The sequence below is a fragment of the Grampus griseus genome (assembly GCF_964374135.1).
Source record: "Grampus griseus genome assembly, chromosome: 9".
NCBI classification, from domain to species: Eukaryota; Metazoa; Chordata; class Mammalia; order Artiodactyla; family Delphinidae; genus Grampus; species Grampus griseus.
The window spans coordinates 13419209-13439588 of NC_139003.1; the positions used below are offsets into that span (position 1 = coordinate 13419209).

The 20380-nt window shown below is 48.0% G+C and overlaps 1 protein-coding gene across 3 annotated transcripts in view; it reads left to right on the forward strand.

The window, feature by feature from the left end:
• Window positions 1-20042, forward strand: part of DENND2A (DENN domain containing 2A) — an 80825-nt gene extending 60783 nt beyond the window's left edge. For 2 of the 3 annotated variants that reach the window (XM_082662215.1, XM_082662214.1), the window contains exons 14-19: window positions 7149-7326; window positions 8950-8991; window positions 12519-12636; window positions 13032-13277; window positions 14885-14971; window positions 15869-16212. In XM_082662215.1, coding sequence (XP_082518341.1) covers window positions 7149-7326; window positions 8950-8991; window positions 12519-12636; window positions 13032-13277; window positions 14885-14971; window positions 15869-15900 — 703 coding nt within the window. In that variant the 3' untranslated portion in view covers window positions 15901-16212. Of the gene's footprint in view, window positions 1-7148; window positions 7327-8949; window positions 8992-12518; window positions 12637-13031; window positions 13278-14884; window positions 14972-15868; window positions 16213-19894 lie in introns of those variants that run through there. The other variant, XM_082662216.1, reaches the window with a different exon arrangement.
• The last annotated feature ends 338 nt before the right edge of the window (window positions 20043-20380 follow it).

Consider the following 20380-nt stretch of genomic DNA (forward strand, 5'->3'; position numbering starts at 1 on the left):
TTTCTTCCTTCCTTCCTTCCTTCCTTCCTTTCATTTTTTGCCTGTGTTAGGTCTTCATTGCTGCACGCGGGCTTTCTCTAGTTGCGGTGAGCGGGGGCTGCTCTTCATTGCGGTGCACGAGTTTCTCATTGCGGTGGCTTCTCTTGTTGTGGAGCACAGGCTCTAGGCGTGCGGGCTTCAGTAGTGGTGGCACATGGGCTCAGTAGTTGTGGCTTGCGGGGTCTAGAGCAAAGGCTCAGTAGTTGTGGTGCACGGGCTTAGTTGCTCTGCGGCATATGGGATCCTCCCAGACCAGGGCTCGAACCTGTGTCCCCTGCATTGGCAGGTGGATTCCTAACCACTGCACCACCAGGGAAGCCCTCTCTCTCTCTTATAGTTCATAGTTTGTAGATGTTAAAGCTGGAACGTCCACTTTCCTCATGTCAAAGATGAGGAATCTAAAGCCTGGAGAAGGGCTTTACCTGAGATCACACAGAGAGCAGCAGACCCAGTTTTCTTGAGGCCCAGGCTGTGTTCTTTTTAACTCGGTGACACATTACTCCAGGGTTTGAAAGTATAGTAATGGAAATACGGCAGCCACCTCCTACTAGGTCTCACCAGGCCCCAGACTAGATCCGAGTTACCTTTCACTCACGTTCCTGGGATTGATGCACAGTAGGAGAGACGCTTTGCTTGGAATATGCTAAAGGATGCTGATGGGCTCATCCTTCAAATTCCTGGGGTCTGTCCAACTCTGGAAACTCATCATTTACTTTTCTGGTAGCATCTTAGAGAAAGCTCTGTGCTTGATTCTTACTGGTTGCTAGGTGAATTGGGAGGCTGCCCAGCACAGTAACCCCAAGTAGGGCACAAGGGCTTTGTAGCAACCAGAACCATAGTGTCTTCTCCAGGAGAAGTTAAGCAGTCACAAGTGTATCCTGATGTCTCTGGACTGATGCTTCAATCCTCAGGAAACACCACAGAATGGCAAAGCATTCTGAGACCTGACCCTTCTCCCCTGTGCCCATCTTTTAACCTTGTGGCCCAGGCAACCTCCCACTGGGGCATCTCCTCCCCCACCTCGCTTTTGTAGGAATTGATCACAGCTGCGGGCCCTGGTGTTCCTCCACCCCCACTGTAATGCAAGCCAGCTTCCAGGGCTCTCTTCCTAGGACTTCCTTCAAAAACACTGCCTGTCCTTCAACCAGCAGATGCTCAGTAAGGCTACACATTAAGGGGCAAGCGAACTTGAAGAGTCATCCTTAGCATCCCCAGAACCACAGACTGTTCTCTGCATGTTCCTAAGAAACCACCAATCCCAGCAGGACCCACCCCCATGGAAGGCTCCTCTAGCCTTCACGAGTCGGGGAATAAAATTTCGACAGGCTACACTCAGAATAACCCCTTCTTTTCTCTTCCACCATTTATTTTGGGGGAAGAGCTGCCACTAGCTGTATTATATACAGAATCTGACCTTTCCTTATAGTGTTTCAAGAGGCAGAACTTTTGTTTAGAATATTGGTGGAGCTGGAAAGCAAGAGGGATGTGACGCTGCCAGCACTGCCCACCTGCCATGTGGCTCCTGACACGCTGGGTTCCACAGGTGCCAGCTAACGAGGTGGCAGTGGGAACCAGGTGTGGAACATTGGGACCCAGCTGCAACAGCGAATCAGACTATTCAAAAAACAAACAAACAAAAACCACTTGTTAGGAGAAATCACAAACAGTGGCAGCACCTAGCTACATGGCCAACAGGTGATGCAGTGAGTTGTCATCAAACTGAGTACAGTTGTCCTTTAGCTCCCTGCGTTCCAGTGAAATGAATGAATTTCTTCTTTCTTTTGTGACATTTATTCACCGGCCCGATGTATCTAGCTCTGGCGTTGCTCATCATTATCTTCTCAACTTGTTCCAACACCTTCCCAGTCCAGCTGGTTCACACTCACTGCACCTAAGCCAGGCACACCCTGTCCCCCAGCCCCGGCCCTGCAGGGCTTCAGCCAGGAGACACAAAGCGCTGCAGCAGCACAGAGAAAGGAGAACCCATTAGACTTTCTCCTTCTAGGGATGAGGCCAAAAGAAAGCAGAAGGGCGGGAGGCCTTTTCTTTGAGTTGGGAAAAAACAGTTGTATTTTTCTATTGCAGCGACTGAGAAAAACCCAAAGGCTTCTGGCCGGGCCTCTTCGTACCTCCATTCCTCAGTGTGTATCTCTTTACCATCCCAAGTCTGCAGAACTCCTCTGTCCCCACTCTCCCCCCATCCTGAATGCAGAGGTTACTTTAACCTCTTTTATTTTATTTATTTATTTATTATTATTATTTTAATTTTATTTATTTGTTTATTGGCTGCGTTGGGTCTTCGTTGCTGTGCATGGGCTTTCTCTAGTTGTGGCAAGCGGGGGCTACTCCTCGTTGTGATGCATGGGCTTCTCATTGCAGTGGCTTCTCCTATTGTGGAGCACGGGCTCTAGAGCGCAGGCTCAGTAGTTGTGGTGCATGGGCTTAGTTGCTCCGTGGCATGTGGGATCTTCCCGGACCAGGGCTGGAACTCGTGTCCCCTGCGTTGGCAGGCAGATTCTTAACCACTGTGCTGCCAGGGAAGTCCCTACTTTAACCTCTTTTAGCCTCGGGCTTGTTAGTATAAAATTCAAAAGACGATGCACTCCATCTCTAAAATCACTTCCAGGACTAAAATTCTGTGATTCTATAACTTCCCTGGAGTCAAAAATGCTTAAATCACATCTCTGAAATGTAAACTGACTCTTTTTTGTAATATTTATTTATATATTTACGTATTTATTTTTGGCTGCATCGAGTCTTAGTTGCGGCATGCAAGATCTTTCGTTGCAGCTCATGGGCTTCTCTCTAGTTAGGTGCAGGCTCTCTAGTTGTGGTGTGGCCTCCGTAGTTGCGGCACATGGGCTTAGTTGCCCCACAGCATGTGGGATCTTAGTTCCCCGACAGGGATCGAACCCACATCCCCTGCATTGGAAGGCAGATTCTCAACCACTGGACCACCAGGGAAGTCCCCTGTAAACGGACTGTTAAACATGAGTGCTAAATTTTTATTCTCCTTTAGTGAATTGACTAAAGTGAGAGTTTCAAAGACTTGCTGAAGAGACCGTGGATGACAGCGTCTGTGGCCTGGACCATCGCATGATCCACTCTTTCTCCAAGTAATATTTAGGAACTTAACAACAAATGTGCTATAAAAAGAGGTGGATTTCATGCACAAGGCTTCCTTCAGGGAATTCCTTCTTAGGGTCTCTTTTAAGGGACTCCCTCTAGTCACTTGGAAATGAAAACCAACATCCTAGTAAAACACGTAAATGTCAAAATTCCAACTCAACCATCACTGTCTACCTGTCTCCACCCCCCGCCCCCACCAGTTCTCTCGTCCAAATCATTGGCTTCCAAGCCTTTTTACTGCAGTCCCCAATAAGAAATACATTTTAGGGACTTCCCTGGTGGTCCAGTGGTAGAGAATCTGCCTTCCAATGCAGGGGACGCGGGTTCGATCCCTGGGCGGGGAACTAGGATCCCACATGCCACGGGGCAACTAAGCCCGTGTGCCACAACTACTAAGCCTGCGCATCTCAGCTAGAGAGCCCACGTGCCGCAAACTACAGAGCCCATGCACTCTGGAGCTCACACGCCACAACTAGAGAGAAGCACACGTGCCGCAACAAAGATCCCACGTGCCACAACTAAGACCCAATGCAGCCAAAAAAATAAATAATTTTTTAAAAAGAAATACATTTTACATTCAGACCCAATATACCACCCACATAATACACACAGATAGTCATTTACAACTGGAAAAAATGCAACATATTCTCTTATTTTCTATTCTATTCTTTCTGTGGTAGTTTTGGGTTTTTTGTTTGTTTGTTTTGTTTGTTTGTTTTGCGGTACGCGGGCCTCTCACTGCTGCGGCCTCTCCTGTCGCGGAGCACAGGCTCCAGACGCGCAGGCCCAGCAGCCATGGCCCACGGGCCCAGCCGCTCCGCGGCATGTGGGATCCTCCCGGACCGGGGCACGAACCCGCGTCCCCTGCATCGGCAGGCGGACTCCCAACCACTGCACCACCAGGAAAGCCCGGTAGTTGTTTTTAATGCTAATAACAACCCACTGAAATTATTTCAAGACCCCCAATGGGCTGTAAATATAGTCTGCAAAAACCTGTTCTAGACACAACTATCCTTGTTTATAGTTTAATGTCCTTCTAGTTTTCTAAGTCATGACCTCACAGCCATGGTACTTGAGCAGATCAAATTTGTAGACTGGCCACACACAAATACAGATTAGTCCTAAAAATCAAAAAGATTTAGAATAAAGTGAATTCAACACATTCAGTGATCTATATAGATCAAGGAAATTAAACATAAATGGTAAGCAATTCACTAAAAGTATCAATGTTCTTGATATCTAGGAGAAAGTGATGCCTTAAGAAAAAAAGCTTCTGTGCTTTTCAAGAAGATCCTTTGAAAGGCAGGAGTCACTTCACCCCAAGCTGCTGGCTGAATTATTGATGTTGCTCTCCTTGGTATAAGTCTGAACTTTAGTCTGTCTCACCCTTACTCAGCTAATAAAGAAGGTATTATAGTGATAAAAACAAAAGTGTTGGGGTAGCATCTTTCTCATTTTGGGGGTGATCATTTGAAAGAAAACACAAGACCAAATGTCAGTGAAATATGTGGATGCTATGCTACTAAGAGGCATTTCATGACTCCAGTGAGTATTAGGAGATTGACTATTTGCTAAGATTGAGAACAGGAAGGTTAGGAGACATGCTGATAAATGGACAAGATTCAACATTACCCTTATTAGGTTAGGGGCCCCAAAGTCGGAGCAGGATAGAAAAGAGGGCTAGTGTATATTTTAAGGATGTCTCAGGGGGTACTAGATTCAGAGGAACTCACTAGATTCAGAGGAATTTAAATGATTTGGGGGGGATTGCTTTCTTTTATATATATATAAATTTATTCATTTATTTTTGGCTGTGTTGGGTCTTTGTTGCTGCACACGGGCTTCCTCTAGTTGTGGTGAGCGGGGGCTACTCTTCGTTGCAGTGGGCGGGCTCCTCATTGCGGTGACTTCTCTTGTTGTGTAGCACAGGCTCTAGGCGCGAGGGCTTCAGTAGTTGTGGCATGCGGGCTCAGTAGTTGTGGCGAGCGGGCTCTAGAGCACAGGCTCGGTAGCTGTGGTGCACGGGCTTAGTTGCTCCGCAGCATGTGGGATCTTCCCAGACCAGGGCTCAAACCCATGTCCCCTGCAGTGGCAGGCAGATTCTTAACCAATGTGCCACCAGGGAAGCCCTGCTTTTTTTATTGCAGTAAAATATACATAACCATAAAATTTACCATTTAAATCATTTTTAAGTGTACGATTCAGTGGCATTAAGTACATTCACGGTGTTTGCAACCATCACTACTATCCCTTTCCAGAGCTTTTTCATCATCTCAGCTATGACTCTGTACCCTTTAAGCAACAATGCAACACTCTCCCTTCCGCCAGCCCCTGCTAACCTCTATTCTACTCTGTCTCTATGGATTTGCCTATCCTAAGTCCCTCATATAAGTGGAATCAAACAATATTTGTCTCTTTCTGCCTGGCTTAATTCATTTTTTTTTTAATATTTATTTTATTTATTTTTTAGGCTGTGTCGGTCTTAGCTGCGGCTAAGACACAGGACCTTCTTTGAGGCATTGCAGGCTCTTCATTGTGGGGCGTGGGCTTCGCTCTAGTTGTGGCGCTTCGGCTCTCTAGTTTGTGGCACACAGGCTCTCTAGTTGAGGCGTGGGAGCTCCGTAGTTGTGGCGTGTGGTCTTAGTTGCCCCGCGGCATGTGGATGTTAGTTCCCCCACCAGGGACCAAACCCACATCCCCTGCATTGTAAGGCGGATTCTTTACCACTGGACCACCAGGGAAGTCCCTAGCCAATATCTTTTAATCCACCTCTTTTTTCCTTAAGTAAACCAGAGCTAAGTGATTTTTTTAAACGGCCTCAGGAAAGTTTTATGACAATGAGATTATAGGTGCCTGACATCATGGGAACCTAGTAAAGGAGCATTCATCTATCCAGAACTCAGCTTCCCTGCAACTTTACGTAAACAGAGCACAGCTGAGAACCAGGGCAAATGTTCAAAAGATGTCCTAACAAATGAAATGCTGGTTACAGGGCCCTGAAGATGACTTGGTATACTCACAGACGAATCCACTGGGCCCTCACTTTTGTTTTATTCTTACCTTAGACATTTCTAACAAGCTTCTGAAGTTTCCAATCCCATAGCATTTTAGAAACAGCATATTAGAATGAGAGGAGAGGGGAGCTGCTGTGAGCAGGCTCAGTAGCGATAAGAAACGGCTGCAAGGAAGAAGAGAAAATCTGCTCTCACTCATCTCGGAAGGCCGCCAGTCATCACTGCGCTGCGGCTCCGCTCCACAGAACTGATATCAAAGTGATAATCCCAAATAATCCACCCTTCATTCAACAAACTGAGTTTGAATCCAGGCACTGAGCAAAGCGCTGTGGATCACGCACGATTCATAAGGCCCAGCGTTTGCCAATAAAAGGCTACATTATGGGACTTCCCTGGTGGTCCAGTGGGTAACACTCCATGCTCCCCATGCAGGGGGCCTGGGATCGATCCCTGGTCAGGGAACTAGATCCCACATGCATGCTGCAACTAAAGATCCCATGTGCCACAACTAAGACCCAGCACAGCCTAAATAAATAAATAAATAAATATTTTTTTAAAAGGCTGCATTATGATCATTCTGCTTTAAGAGAGACTATTTCTCTGAATGTTGTTATTTTTCTGTGTTTTGGATTCTGGGCAAGAAGCAACTGTATGTGAGTTTCGCTTTTACACAAACCGAGCCATTTGGAGCGGACGGCTGCACATGAATACTGAAGGACTTACCCTGTTTTCCCTTGGTCACACCTAGGCTTTCATGCTTGGCGGAGAGACTGTGTGTTTGCATACAAAGCATCTTCAATAAGAGAAGGAGTACCCATGAGAAAAGAGGCTTTTGTTGTTTGGGGGTGTTTTGGGAGGGAGAAGGAATGAATGGGAGCTGGAGTGTGAACAGGTCTCTCTGGCTTCCCCGTGGAGGCTGCCCACCTCCCCTAAACCGGCCCTTTCTCCCCTCTCTCCCCACTGCAGCACCCTGTCCACGTGCTGCCACGCGATGGTGGCGGTCATCTACCCCTTCACCTGGCAGCACACCTACATCCCTGTGCTGCCACCTGCCATGATCGACATCGTGTGCTCGCCAACCCCCTTCCTCATTGGGCTGCTCACCAGCTCGCTGCCGCTGCTCAGGGAGCTGCCGCTGGAAGAGGTGAGCTCAGGGAGGTCCCCTGTGCCCTGCCTGTGGGGCGGGGCAGAGGGGAGGTGCTGGCTGTGGCTCTGCCAGCAGGCAGGGTCAGGGAGCAGGGGGACCCCACAGCTTTGTCTGGGAGTTCGCCGCCCCAAGTCGGCTTCAGTAGACCCTCAGTGACTGCAGACTCGGTTTCCCCTCTAAATGAACCTACTGCCATGTATACCCATTGAGAAGGGCAGCAATCAACAAGTTACCCAGATTTTAATACACCTAATCCGTAAATAGCCATCCACCCTATCCTTCCCTTCTCCACCCCGCAGCACCGGGGGAAGACAGCACACAAAGAGCGAACAATAACTGGAAACTGTCTTTGGGCTAATAACGAAGTCTTGACAAAGACTGTGCTCCTACAAGGAGGTCCTTTTCCATATCAGTTAAAAAGACCACAACCAAAATGTTTTTAATGATCGCGTTCTGGATTTTCAAGTTAGCATCCAAGTGAGGAAAGCCCTTGGCATTTCTGTGGATGTTTAGTCCCAGCCCCTTCCTTTAAATAGTCTGTCCCCGTGTACTGAGAACTCCAGCAGTCAGAGCAGAACCGTGGGGACTGAATGACGCTGCGCAGTCCTGAACCCCCAGGGAACCCCTGGGCCTGAAATCCTCCCCGTGTCCCCAGATGCAGCTCCTCTAATTGCCCAGAGAGTCCTAAAGTCCCGTTAAATATTAACCATCAGACTCAGGTCTTTGAGTGTGGGTTTGTGAACTGCAAAGAGTTTGCCTGGGTACCCTCAATCCCGCAAATGGCTCAGTTCTACCCCAGGAGAAGGTGTGAGAAGGAAGGAGAGCGCTCCCTTAACTCCTGGGCCATGTGTCAGAGCCCATGATTCCCGCTGCTGGTGCAATCATGGTGGCCATCCAGGCCCCCTGCTCATCCTCCATCAGAGCCAGTGGCCCACGCTGAGGCCTGGGGCTCGGCCACTTGCATGATCCTATGAGTGAGCGCCTCCTTAAGTTTCGTGCCCTAGGCCCTTCACTTGCTTCACCCTAGTTGTGGCTCTGGGTCTCAGCCTCACTCTGAGGAGGGAGGAGGGAGGCGCTTTAGCCTGAAAGCCTTGACTCATGGAAGCCCAGCACCTGTAGCTTGACTTACTCTCCCGTTGGGTCCAGTCCTCTGGGTCTCTCCCCTCCTACCCTATTAAAACAAATGACAGGGCTAAGTGTGTCACTGGGAGGTAGGAGGAGGGAGGCCTGGTGGGTGGGGGTGTGACAGAACCGAGTGGAATGGGAACGATGGGGGGCTGTGGCCTCTAGCGCCTCCTCAGTGACCCACACGCTAAAAAACAGTCTGAGTGGCTTTGCCTCAGCCAGTCCGAGAACAGGGCAGGGAGTCCAGCTTGTGGCCCAGACACGTCCCAGCCTGCAGTTACAGTGTTGAAAGTGTGTGTTTCTGGAAAGCCCTTTGCCCCACCTCCCCTCTTCATCGTTTGTGGCTACAGTGGCAATGTCAGGAAACCACAAATGGCCCCCTCCACCCCCAGCCCTGCTGCCACTCTGGGTGCCAAGAAGGAAGAAGGCTAAGAGTCCATCTCTGTATCCCGGAAGCCCTGGTAACAATAATAGTCCCTTTTCCTTATCTCATAGGTCCTTGTGGTCGATCTTGTCAACAATCGGTTCCTCAGACAGGTGAGTAAGAAGTGCAGCTTCAACCCACTGCTTGCTCTGTTTTCAGCTCTTTGTTGTTTGGAGCTCAGCTTTCCAGCTGCGGAAAGGCTCCCTTGTGTGCCTGAAATTGCACAACAGGTCAAGGGGCTTGGGCAGTCCCTGGCCAGGGCTTGACTGAGGATAGGACAGAAGACGGGGCCAAAGAGGAGGGCTTTGGACAAAGGATCGATTCCCACGTGTTCTGTCACAAAACGGTTTACTGACAATTAGAATCTTTGTATAGGTTATAACTATGGACACTTGTCTTTTTTCAACATGCTTTTCAATAATATTTGATAACAAATTTCATGATATAATATGAAGTGGAAAAATCAGGATGCAAAATTGTATACACTATTTTGCTGACCTTGTTTTTTTTAAAAAAAGAATAGAAACAAGAAAGAAAAAAAATATATATATATATATATATAAAACTCTAAAAAAGATTGAAAGGAAAACTCACCAAAACATTAATTCTGGTCGTCTTGGGATGGGAGACTGAAAAGGAGACAGATTATGAGTGATTTTTAATTGTTTTGATACTTTCATATATTTTCTATAATGATTATAAACTACTTTCATTATCAGAGAAAGTAATACACAGTTTCTTGTTATCACTTGCCAGAAAGGCCTGACTCCTATCAGGTCTTGCAAAGAATCATTACATAAAGGCTTTCTGGGCATTCTGAAGGACTGCTTTTACACTTGGAATGGCCACTGAAAAGTTATATATGTTAATGCCTGTTTTTTATCATTAGTTCCATCTACTTTCACTTCCCAAAGCCCCTCTGGGTAGGCCCATCCCAAGGCCTTCCTGCTTTGAGACCCAGATCATAAAGCCAGCTTTAAAAAATACTGGTTAAAAAAAAAAAAAAAAAATACTGGTCATCTGCCCTGACCCGAGTCCCCGGATTAGAACTAGCCACCCCATGGGGTGGGAGGTAGGGGACAGTGGGAAACATTGATTGAGGAGCCACTAGGTGCCAGGCACTTTCACAAATTAATTGTGTTGCATTTAATCTCCCCCCAGCTTTATTGAGATATTATTGACACATATCATATGTAAGTTTAAAATGTACAGCATGATGATTTGATGTACATACACGCTGAGAAATTATAACCACAGTATGGTTAGTTAACCCCCCATTGCCTCACATAATTACCTTTTTTGTGTAGTGATAACATTTAAGATCTACTCTCTTAACAACTTTCAAGTATATGTTAACTATGGTCACCAAACTGTACATTAGATTCCCCAGAATTTATTCATTTTATAGCGGGAAGTTTGTACCCTTTGACCAACATTTCCCCATTTCCCTCACCCCTCAGCCCCTAGTAGCCACCATTCTACTCTCTATTTTTATGAGTTCAGTTCATATATATATATATCTATATATATATATAAAACTTTTTTTTTTTTTGGCTGCACTACGGGGCTTGCAGGATCTTAGTTCCCTGACCAGGGATTGAACCCGGGACCCTGGCAGTGAGAGCACTGATTCCTGACCACTGGATGACCAGTGAATTCCCAGAGTTCAGTTTTTTTAGATTCCACATATAAGTGAGAACATACAGTATTACCTTTTGCTGTCTTATCTACTTCACTTAGTATTAGTCTATCCATGTTATCACAAAAGTCAGTATTTCTTTCTTTTTTTTTTTTTTTGCGGTACGCGGGCCTCTCACTGTTGTGGCCTCTCCCGCTGCGGAGCACAGGCTCCGGACGCGCAGGCTCAGCGGCTATGGCTCACGGGCCCAGCCGCTCCACGGCCTGTGGGATCTTCCCGGACCGGGACATGAACCCGTGTCCCCTGCATCGGCAGGCAGACTCTCAACCACTGCGCCACCAGGGAAGCCCAGTATTTCTTTCTTTTTTATGGCTGAATAATATTCCATTGTGTGTATGTGTATCTATGTGTATATATGCACATACACACGTATATACACGTACATACACATCTATAAAAACGTCTATTCATGTCCTTTGCCCATCTTTTTTTTCTATTGAGTTGTATGAGTGCCTTATATACTTTGGATAGTAACCCCTTATCAGATATATGCTTTACAAATATATTCTCCCATTCTGTAAGCTGCCTTTTCATTTTGCTGATTGTTTGTTTTATTGTGCAGAAGCTTTTTAGTGTGATGTACTCTCACTTGTTTACTTTTGCTTTTGTTACTTGTGCTTTTGGTATCAGATCCCAAAAAATTGTTGCTAAGATCAATATCAAGGAGCTTTTCACCTATATTTTCTTCTAGTAGTTTTACAGTTTCTGTTCTTACACTTAAGTCTTTAATCCAATTTTTTTTAATCCACATAATTTTTGTGAGTCATATAAGATGGGGTCCAATTTCATTCGTATAAGATAGGGGTCCAATTTCATTCCTTCGTATGTGGATGTCCAGTTTTCCCAACACCATTTATTTAAGAAATCAGCCTTTCCAACTTCCCTGGTGGCACAGTGGTTAAGAATCCGCCTGCCAGGGCAGGGGACATGGGTTCAATCCCTGGTCCGGGAAGATCCCACATGCCGCGGAGCAACTAAGCCCATGTACCACAACTACTGAGCCTGTGCTCTAGAACCCATGAGCCACAGCTACTGAGCCCCCATGTCACAATTACTGAAGCCCATGCACCTAGAGCCCATGCTCTGCAACAAGAGAAGCCACCGCAATGAGAAGCCTGCACACCGCAAGGAAGAGTAGCCCCCATTCGCCGCAACTAGAGAAAGCCCACACACAGCAATGAAGACCCAGTGCAGCCAAAGATAAATAAATAAATAAATTTATTTTTAAAAAAAAAAGAAAGAAACCATCCTTTCCCCATTAAATATTCAGCTCCCTTGTCAAATATTAGCTGACCATATATGTACGGGTTTATTTCTGGGCTCTCAATTTTGTTCTGTTCGTCTATATGTCTGTTTTTTTGCCAGTACCATACTATCTTGATTACGGTAGCTTTGTGATAAAGTTTGAAATCAGGAATTATGATGCCTCCAGCTTTGTTCTTCTTCCCCAAGATTGTTTTGGCTATTCAAGGTCTTTTGTGGTTCCATACAAATTTTACGATTGTTTTTTCTATTTCTGTGAAAAATGTCATTGGAATTTTCATAAGGATTGCATTGAATCTATAGATGGCTTTAAGTAGTATGGACATTTTAACAGTATTTATTCGTTCAATCCATGGGCACAGAATATCTTTCCATTAATTTATATCTTCTTCAGTTTCTTTCATCACCGTCTTATATGGTGCATTTAATCTTCACGGTGAGGTAGATACTGATTGATAGCCCATTTTACAGGTGGGGAAACTGAGGCTCACATAGCTTGTAAAAAGTGGAATCAAGATTCAAACCTCAGACCTCTAGTTCTAAGTTGTGTTCTTTCCACTAAACCAGGAACCCTGCCAGGCCTGCCCTGCAGTGTCCAATGTGTCCTGCTGGCCAGGATGCAGCCACCATCCCCAGAAGCACCGGGGCGATGGCCCACCTGTTTTTTCTGCTTTACAGATGGATGACGAGGATTCCATTCTGCCCCGGAAGCTTCAGGTAGCCCTGGAACACATTCTGGAACAGAGGAATGACCTGGCTAGTGACCAGGATGACAGGTCCCCAGACTGCAAGCGTGGTAAATGCTCATCCACCTCCCAGACTGCACCCCCTCTTCCATCATTGGAGTCAGGGAGCAAATGGACTATGGGCATCTGTCCCACTTGGCACTGGGTTAAGCAGGAAAATAGGCAAGAGAGGTATACAGGGAGAGAGGCTGGGCGCTCATCCCCTCTATCAGGACCTCATTCTAACAATGAGCTGTGGGGAAGACTTGTCCCACCCCATTTTGGCCCTAAAATATCTGTTTAAAGGTGGGAAGAAATGAATGCTCACTGTGGGTAATCTTTTTGTGGATCACTGCAGTTTGCCATCCAGGGAGCTAGCATCCTTGTCTTAGTGCCTGGCTTGTCCCAAAGGCTCTGCCTCAGCCCTCCGCCCTCACCGGTCCTGGTCCTTCCCCATTTTGCTCAGGCCCCAAGTCCAGCCCCTTGAACGAAGTGGTATCCGAAGCCTTTGTCCGCTTCTTCGTGGAGATCGTGGGCCACTACTCGTTGTTCCTGACGGCGGGCGAGCGAGAGGAGAGGACCCTGCAGCGAGAGGCCTTCCGCAAAGCCGTCTCCTCCAAGAGCCTCCGCCGGTTCCTGGAGGTCTTCATGGAGACCCAGACGTTCCGGGGCTTCATCCAGGAGCGGGAGCGGCGCCGGCAGGATGCCAAAGGTCAGGAGGCATGTTCCCTGTGGGGGGCTGAGGCAGCCAGAGATGCCCAGACCCCGGGTGGGTGTTGAGCAGGGCGGAAGGTCGGGGGCCAGGGCACGGATGGGAACAGCATGCAGCCTTCTCTGGAGGACGTTCATTCTCGCCACCTCTGAGCTGGGGAAACTGCCCCTATGTCCTGCCGTCTCCTCAGGCGTCGCTTCCCCTCTGCTTCCCATTCCCAGAACCACACTGCAGGTTCTGGTGGCAAGTTCCCTCCTGTTCTATTCTCCCCAGCTCAACGAAAGTCTCAAGGACACCCTTCCCTTCCCCTCCCTTTTCCTCAGGCCTCCTCTGGTTCCCTCTGCCCTGCTTCCTCAGCCTCTCCTCCGGGACCTGGGGATGGGGTAGAGGAGGAGAGGACGGCCCCACGCCCTCCACTGTACGTGGTGCCACTGAGCCCAGCGGGCTGGCCATGGGGGAGGCAGGACGGCAGAGACTGCCCCAACCTGTGGAGTTTGTGGGTCATCGCTCCGCGAGACTGCCCAGCCCCGCCCCAGCCCTCGCTCCGTGAGGTTCCCCTGTCTCTCCTAGTCTCCCTGTCCCTGTTGCTGGACTCCATCACGCTTCTAGTGATGGAGGAGCAGGGAGTGTGCACCAGGAGGATGAAACCATTCCCATCTCTTTCTTACATCATTTTAAGTCCTTGTGGGAATCTAAAAACTAGAAATGTCAGTAAAGGCTATCCCAGATGGGAGCTAGACCCGAGAAGGGGAAAGATGCTCAACACTGAGGAGATGCCTCACAGTGACCAGGGTGGGGGCCAGGGAAGCAGCTGGCCCAGGCCTTGGTGTCCTCTGGGGCTGCGATTGCAGAGACTGATCTGAGGAACCAAAGCTCTGCATTCCCAGAGCTCTTTGCAAGGCAGAAAGGGAGTCTGTCACACTTGAGGCGTTCTGATGAGTGCTATCTGAAGAGACAAAAGAAAATGGATTAGCAAGTATGAGTCCCACAACTCCTGGTGAAAGGATTCCTTTTAATAGAAGACCTGCTGGGTACACAGATCACTATTTGATAGAGAGAGCGAGACATAAGGCTTAAAAGTAGCACAGAAGGAGCCCCGTCTGTGGAAGATCAGTAAGAAATGAAGACAGCGTGCCTGAGGCTCCAGTCCCGGGTGAGAACTGAAGGGCCCTCAGAGGTGGCCTGCCCGCCCTCCTGAGTCTGCAGATGGCAGCCGGGTTCCCAGGAGGCCAAAGCACTTGGCCAGGGGCCCTCTTGTGGGAGAATGCGAGGAAAAGGGAGCCCTCAGGAGCTCCCGAGTCAAGGCCGTCTGGTTCATCTTTGAAACCGCGGGCCTGGCACGGTGTACATGCTTGCAAGGCGTTTGTCCAGTAAAGATAGGATTACACATACGAGCTAGCTTTACAGCTTTCCAAAGACACTTATTGCACAGGTTGGACAATTATAAGGGCAGTACAAGCCCTTATAAATCTCATGATTCAGAGCATGTTTATAGGAGCAACTTCATCTCAGAAGCAAGGTTTCTCTTTCCTATGGCAGTAAGGAAATGGATATGTCTAGAAGCACGAAGAGAAGGAACTAAAATGGCTGGGATTTCTCGTCAACAGGTCTTTTTGAGGTCCGAGCCCAAGAGTACCTGGAAACACTCCCCAGTGGAGAACACAGTGGTGTCAACAAGTTCCTGAAGGGACTAGGTGAGGCCTAGGGGTCTCGGTTCCCATCAGCAGCCTCCGGACCATGGGGTCTTGGCCAGTTCCCTCCCCTAGAGCCGGGGCCTAATAATGCAGAGCTCTGAGGCCTGCACCGAGTGGGCCAAGTCAGCATTTTACCCACCTGTTCTAATCTGTCCCCAGATCGTAAGCAAAGGACACAAATGGCCCCCTCCCTGCTTTCCTGGGCCCCTGGCTGCCTTGCTGTTCTTTCACTATTATCTCCCACACTCTTAAACCTTCTGGGGTATTGGGCTTAGAAGCATGAGGAATGGAACCAGAGAAAGATGTCTGGCAGTAAAGACCTGGACCAGCCTCCAGATGATGCCCCCAAAAGGTGGAAATGTAAGAATTTTCATAAGGACTGCAGTTAATCAGGAAAAAGGCCCTTGCTAGGAAAGGGAGCAGGAGAAGAAAGCGAAAAAGGTGAAGGAGGAAGCAGGCCCCAGTAAGGAGGAACTGCAGTGAGGAGGACCCCACGGAGGACTTGCAGGGGGCGTGCCGGTGCCTCAGCCAGGATGGCCAGCTGCCTGGGAAGGGACCGCCTGCCTCCCGCGCTGCTGGGAGTTTTCTCCTCACTTGGCTCTCAGGGATGTGTTACAGTCAGTGCTTCCTGTATCACCGTTTCAGAAGCAACATCTACAGCTCTGACATGCTTCCTTTCAAAACTCCCCAAGTCTGAGGAAGACCCCTTTTCACTGGGAGGCACGAGGAGGGCAGCCAGGCAGGGCGAAGTCCCCCAACTTCTCCTGAGCTCTGGGGTGAAGCTCTGGGGGGGGCGGGGAGGCCACACTTGTCTGCACTGCCTCTGGGGTGAAAAGAGCAGGATTTAACTCAGCCCCTTTGTCTGCCTGGTGAAATGTTCTCACTTTCTTTTTTTAGGCAATAAAATGAAGTTTCTCCACAAGAAATAGCCCTCAATCCAGCCTCCAGGGAGAACTTTTCCTAGGGCAACCGCGTGTCTTAAAAACAGTCCTGGTGGTCTTTCTGAAATGTTGGGTCCTTGGTTGTCCCAGGGGCTGGGATAAAGGCCGGGATGGTTTCCGACCACCACTGGGCTCTCCCCAGGACCCGGGACCCCCCGAGCCACCGGAAGGTGCCGCTTCTTTAGAACAGCACTGGAAATGGGACCTGAGACCAGGCACATTCAAACGGATTGTTTTGGTTGTTGGTTTTGGGTTTTTTAAATTTTTTTTATCTTAGATATTAAAAAGAAAAAAAGAAAAGTGTTTGGGTTTTCCTTTTATTATGCCAAGGCTAAGACAACTGTCCTGCCCTGTGTCACCTCTCCCTGGTTCATCCTGCTTGGCAGTTGTGCTCTGGAGCCAAGAGGAGGAGATGGGAAGGGGCGGCCCCCAGGTGCTCCTCTGGGCAGAACTGGGGACAAGTGCGGGGTGAAGGGGGGAGCACTGTGGCGACGCCTACAGACACTACAGACACCACACCACAGGTGTCGGGACGGGAGTCCTCTTGGGGAAAGGACTGGCAGGTAGTGGAGTGGAGTCAAATCTGTGCTGAAAAGGAAGAAAGAGAACAACAGTAAAAGGATTTGGGTTCCTGGGATGAGCTGCGCTCTCAGGCTGGCTGGTGATGCCACCTGGTGGCCAAGGCCACTTGCTGTCATGCCACTGATTCCTCTGGTCCCAAATGGACCTGACTTTTCTGGACGGCCTCTTTCCTCTTAGAAGCCATAGAGCCGTCCCCTGCCCAAGCAGCCCATGACTTTTAGAGGTACACACAAAAAGAGGAAATCTCCTCGTAAGATTTGTTAATAAAATATTCTTAGGGTCCTAAAGTTTATGATGCTGCCTAGAGCCCATCTTAAAACATGTGAGCCACTGCTTTGAGCCCATTCCTATTTATACTATATGAAATTTCCCCATCTCAGTGTAGGGACTATTTATACTATTTATACTATATGAAATTTCCCCATCTCAGTGTAGGGACCCAGAGCAGCGTACATGAACTAGTACATGTTCAGGATGAATGCAGGGACTTCTGTTGTTGATGTTATCAAGGCGCATCAAAACCTTGGGGACAGCTTCCTCAGACTTGTGCGGCCAGAGGGGAGGAAGCGGGGGTGCAGGAGAAGGCTGCATTCCGGGGGGCGCTGTCCTGCAAGGCCTGAGGCAGGGCGGCCGGAAGAGACCAGTCGGCAGCACAGGCACGTTCTCAAAGCAGGCCTCCGGGCCACCCCCCGGCCAACCCACTGCCTGCACATCCCACTGGTGGATTCCCTCTGGGTGGCACCAGGAACCCTGCAAGAACACACGAAAGGAATGTGCTCTGACCTTGGCAATGGCCCAGGGGCCTGTGCTGCCTGGCAGAGGTTTTGTTTGTTTGTTTGTTTTTAATTTTTTGGCTGCGTTGGGTCTTCGTTGCTGCACGCGGGCTTTCTCTAGCTGCGGTGAGTGGGAGCTACTCTTTGTTGCAGTGCGCAGACTTCTCATTGCGGTGGCTTCCCTTGATGCGGAGCACGGGCTCTAGGCGCGTGGACTTCAGTAGTTGTGGCACACGGGCTCAGTAGTTGTGGCTCACGGGCTCTAGAGCGCAGGCTCAGTAGCTATGGTGCACAGGCTTAGTTGCTCCATGGCATGTGGGATCTTCCCAGACCAGGGATCAAACCCATGTCCCCTGCATTGGCAGGTGGATTCTTAACCACTGCACCACCAGGGAAGTCCCCTGGCAGAGGTTCTTGACCTTTAGGGAGTTGGGAGCAAGGGGGTCTTCTGAGGAAAAATAAGAACAAGAGGAAAATAAGGAGAGGTTGACCTCTCATTCTACATTAGGGGTTCTTAACTAAAGTCATGGACCCCCCAAATTGTATCCGAGATTTGGTGTGTCCATTCGTTTTTGAGAAGAGAGGATCCATAGTTTACATCAGATTCTCAAAGGGGTCCAAGGCCCCCCAAAAGAGTAAGAATGAGACTATGCATAACAATTAACCTGGGTAGATATGTGTGGTTGGGGGTTGGGCGAAGACTGAAAGAGACTCTCTGAGTGTTTGGACTCAGGAATTAGTAACTAACAAGCTCCTCAGATTAGTTAACTCTATTAATACCAATATTCTGCCCAAAGATGATCACTTTTAATATTTTATAATCTACCTTCTTTTCTAACTTATTTCATATTATATTGTTTACACCTCCAAGTGAATAACTATACATCTTTTCAACACCTCTAATGGTCACATAATATTCTATTTTACAGATATACTAAAAGTTATTTTACCAGTCCTCTCATGCATGCAACGTATTTCCAATTTTTAAGATCATAAGGAGCACTGAGAAAAGCATCTTTGTAAAAGTATCTTAGTACAGGGACTTCCCTGGCAGTCCAATGGTTAGGACTCTGTGCTTCCACCGCAGGGGGCATGGGTTCAATCCCTGGTTGTGGAACCAAGATCCTACAAGCCACGCGGCGCAGCCAAAAAAAATAGTATCTTAGTCCATTGGCCCTATTTTCATTTTCATTTTTGCTTTAAGTAAAACATACATACAGAAAAGTGCACAGATTATGAAATATACACAGCCTGACAAACTTTCACAAATGATCACATCTGTGTAACCAGCACCCATATCAAGAAGCAGAACATCATCGGACACGGTTCAGCTTCCCAACATCCCTCCCATCCTACTCTAAGTTGAAACTAAATCAACTAACAAGTTGTCTACATTTTGCAAAGTGGTAAATTGGGCTGGGGAGGATCAGAGACAAAAGAGAAAAGTAGGTTTGTGATCTCTGCTCAGTCTAGGGTAGATCTGGATGGATCATGCTATTTGGGTTCAGAAACAAAGCATGGCCATAAAGCATGGGTGTGTTAGACCAGATCACAACCACTCAACCTTTGGTTCTTGCCTCACACCAACCATCTGTCCAAGAACCAAGTCCTCTAATTCCAGTAAAACTCATACAGTTTCCATAAAGAATATGTGTTTAGAAGCATTCCATTATTGTATTTCAATTCATGGTCAGTTACCTGGCCACGAAAAACAGTTGGAGCAGGCTTGTTGGGTGGATTTTATTGCTATGGAATATCAGAGACACTGGTGGGCAAGGGAAGGGGTGAGTGGGAGCAGGTGCAGCTGGCATGTCTCGGGAAGAGGCCGGAGAGAGCAAGTCTGAGCGAGAATGCGGCTGTCACCACTGCTGAGACGAGGGAGAAGGAATTCTTAGGAATTACCACACAAACCTCTTCTCACTCAGACCAAGAATAGTGATAAGATCTGCCCTCTATTGAGCACTTCTTTTTGCCCATTACTATGCTGAGTTCATCACATGTGTTATTTGATCACAAGAATGTAAGCCCCTGAGGGCAGGGACTATGTCCATCACGTTCACTGCTGAATTCCCAGAGCCTAAAACCAGTGCCTGGCACAGAGTTGTCTCTCAGTAAATGTTTGCTGACCAAAGAAACAATTCCCACAACAGTACTAAAAGTGGTACTCGGATGCTAACGCACATATATGGAATCTAAAAAAATGGTACTGATGAACCTAGTGGCAGGGCAGGAATAAAGATGCAGACGTTAGAGAATGGACTTGAGGACATGGGGAGGGGAAGGGTAAGCTGGGACGAAGTGAAAGAGTGGCATGGACATCTATGCACTACCAAATGTAAAATAGATAGTGGGAAGCAGCCGCATAGCACAGGGAGATCAGCTCTGTGCTTTGTGACCACCTAGAGGGGTGGGATAGGGAGGGTGGGAGGGAGATGCAAGAGGGAGGGGATATGGGTATATATGTATACGTATAGCTGACTCATTTTGTTTTACAGCAGAAACTAACACAACATTGTAAAGCAATTATACTCCAATAAAGATATAAAAAATAAATAAAAATAAAATATACGGATAAAAAATTTAAAAATATAAAAAATAAAACTGGTACTATACTGTCTCTATCGCAGGCAGCAAGTTCAGTAGAGATGGATGCATACCCCACAAAGCCAAAGGAGTACTTCATCAAGGGGAGGCAGCCTGCTACTGACCGTAACAGCCATTCCTGGCATCTCAGATAGCTTGTTTTCAGCACAAGCACCAAGCTCCTAGGAGACCACATTAATAATCAGAAGGTTGCTTGGTGAGTAGGAAGTCAGAGCAAAGGGTGGTGGAGAGTCTGGAGGAACGTCTCCCCAGGAGGGGAGGGGAGCCCAACAGACTTTCCCATGTCACCGAGGATCTGTTTCCCTGGGCAGTGCTCCATCTGCCCTGCCCTGCTGACTCCTTGATCCTTGGCACTTCCCCTGCCCCCGCCCCCTGCCCTACATTTCTTTTTTTTTTTCCTCTTTATTTTATTGGGGGGAAATTCACATAACATAAAAGTCCATTCATCCATCGATGGACACCGGGGTTGTTTCCACCTTTTGGCTGTTGTGAATAGCGCTGCAACAAAT